At 44.9% G+C, this 1679-nt stretch overlaps 1 protein-coding gene across 1 annotated transcript in view; it reads right to left on the bottom strand.

Moving 5' to 3' along the window:
- LRIG1 (leucine-rich repeats and immunoglobulin-like domains 1) overlaps positions 1 to 1628 on the bottom strand; it is a 48745-nt gene extending 47117 nt beyond the window's left edge. Inside the window, exons 1-2 of the mRNA XM_010293593.1 lie at positions 1543 to 1628; positions 1179 to 1253 (exon numbers count right to left, since the gene is read on the bottom strand). Coding sequence (XP_010291895.1) covers positions 1179 to 1253; positions 1543 to 1628 — 161 coding nt within the window. The remainder of the gene's footprint in view (positions 1 to 1178; positions 1254 to 1542) is intronic.
- Positions 1629 to 1679: the final 51 nt, after the last annotated feature.

Genomic DNA, 1679 nt, shown 5'->3' with positions numbered 1-1679 from the left:
GCAGGAATGAGATGTGGACACCAATTTGAAGCTAAGATTCTTAAACTGAATTAAAACAGTGAGGGAGTTTTCTGCTTTGCATATTTTAACACTGCCTAATGGAAGAGCAGGAACAGTGCCAGTTCATTTCACTCAATTCTGTCCTTGATTTAAGTAATAGGAATGTACTTCTAGTCAACAGATCAAGGTTGTCTCAGAGTAAGTCAGAGCTTTTTGAGCATGAGAGGCCAATCACCTCATTGTATGGATATGGGTATTTTCCACTCCAAAGATAATCAAACCCATGGCAAATATGGCACCTGCCTGCGGGTGTATGCTGCAAGGCCATGCACGTCAGAACCCATCGCTTGAACTGCTCAAGCACTTTGCTGGAGTCCGTATTAGCTATAACCACTTCCCCTTCCCAGGAACTTGGGAGGTATCATACATACCTCAGCAAAATTCCTTCTCAGTGTGCATTACAAGCAGACACATGCAAAAATGATTTTAGAAATCCACACCACAAGGTATTAAGAAGTTTGATGTTACAATGTCTTTATTCCCTTCAGCATCGTCCTCAACCCGAGAGCTTTGGTGGCAGATACACAAAGGCTCTCAGGTATCTAATGCCTCTGCAGGCACCTAAACTACCGAAGTTAGGAACTTCAAAGCTTCTGCAGATCTAGCCTTACAATCACCAACTGCTCTCTCAAAAGACGAAAAAGGAAAAAATAAACTTGAAAGAGACCATAAAAACAGGTCTGGAATGAGTTCCCTGAAAGATTAAGATGTGAAGAATCTCTGGCTTTAACAGAAAAGAAGAAATGATCAGAACAGGGCCAGGGAAAAAAAAAGAACAATAAAGAAGAGGTAAAATTATATACTTGTCTCATAGCACAAGTATGACATAATGGTTGAAACACAAAGGCAGGTGAGAAAAAAAATGTACTCAATATGTAACTAACCTGTGGAGTTTACTGACATAAGTTACCATAAGCACAAATTAATCGAGCCCAACGTTGTGCAAATCACAGGACACTAGAAGATTTTTCTTAACTAAGGTGCCAAACAAGCCCAATAATGAAATCTGAAAAGTCAGCAGAAGTGGGTGTGACACACGAAACTCTCAGTCAGTAGCAGCTAAACCTACCCCAAAAACAGCCCAAAGTCAAAAGCCGAAAGAGGCAGCAAGGACTTACAGGTGGAGGGAGCGGACACTGGAAGCAGCGGGTCCCAGGGAGGGAATGGCAGTCAGCTCGTTGTTGTTCAGTTGCCTGCAACAAACAAAAATTAGCCGTTGAAGCAAGCATGCGGGAGCAGGGGATGGCCATGGCACTTTATCCATCCACCCACCCCCCCACCCCCCCGACTCCCCAGGAACACTGACATTTTGGCAGAGGCCTCCATGTCAAGTGGTTTGTCTGGGCCTCTCTGACAGTCCCACCTTATCCTTCCAACCCAACCCTTTAATAAATGACTGGTCTCACAGTATCTTTAGAAAAGCAAGGCTTTTTCTCCCCTTTCCACCCATTCCCTTAAGTGAAGTGCCACTGAGGAAGGTACTGTGCCACAACCTGCCACCAGCCTGAGTTTCCGCAGTAATCATGGAGCCGAGCCCGAGATGGGTGACTGTTTGCCCCCACAGACATGAGGCCGATAGGTCCCCTGCCTCAGGACAATGAATTTAACTCCCTCCCCAG

Source organism: Phaethon lepturus, unplaced genomic scaffold, assembly GCF_000687285.1.
Source record: "Phaethon lepturus isolate BGI_N335 unplaced genomic scaffold, ASM68728v1 scaffold25818, whole genome shotgun sequence".
In the NCBI taxonomy this organism is placed as follows: Eukaryota; Metazoa; Chordata; class Aves; order Phaethontiformes; family Phaethontidae; genus Phaethon; species Phaethon lepturus.
The sequence above is the reverse complement of the archived record's forward strand: the minus strand, read 5'-3'. Positions and strand labels throughout refer to the sequence as shown.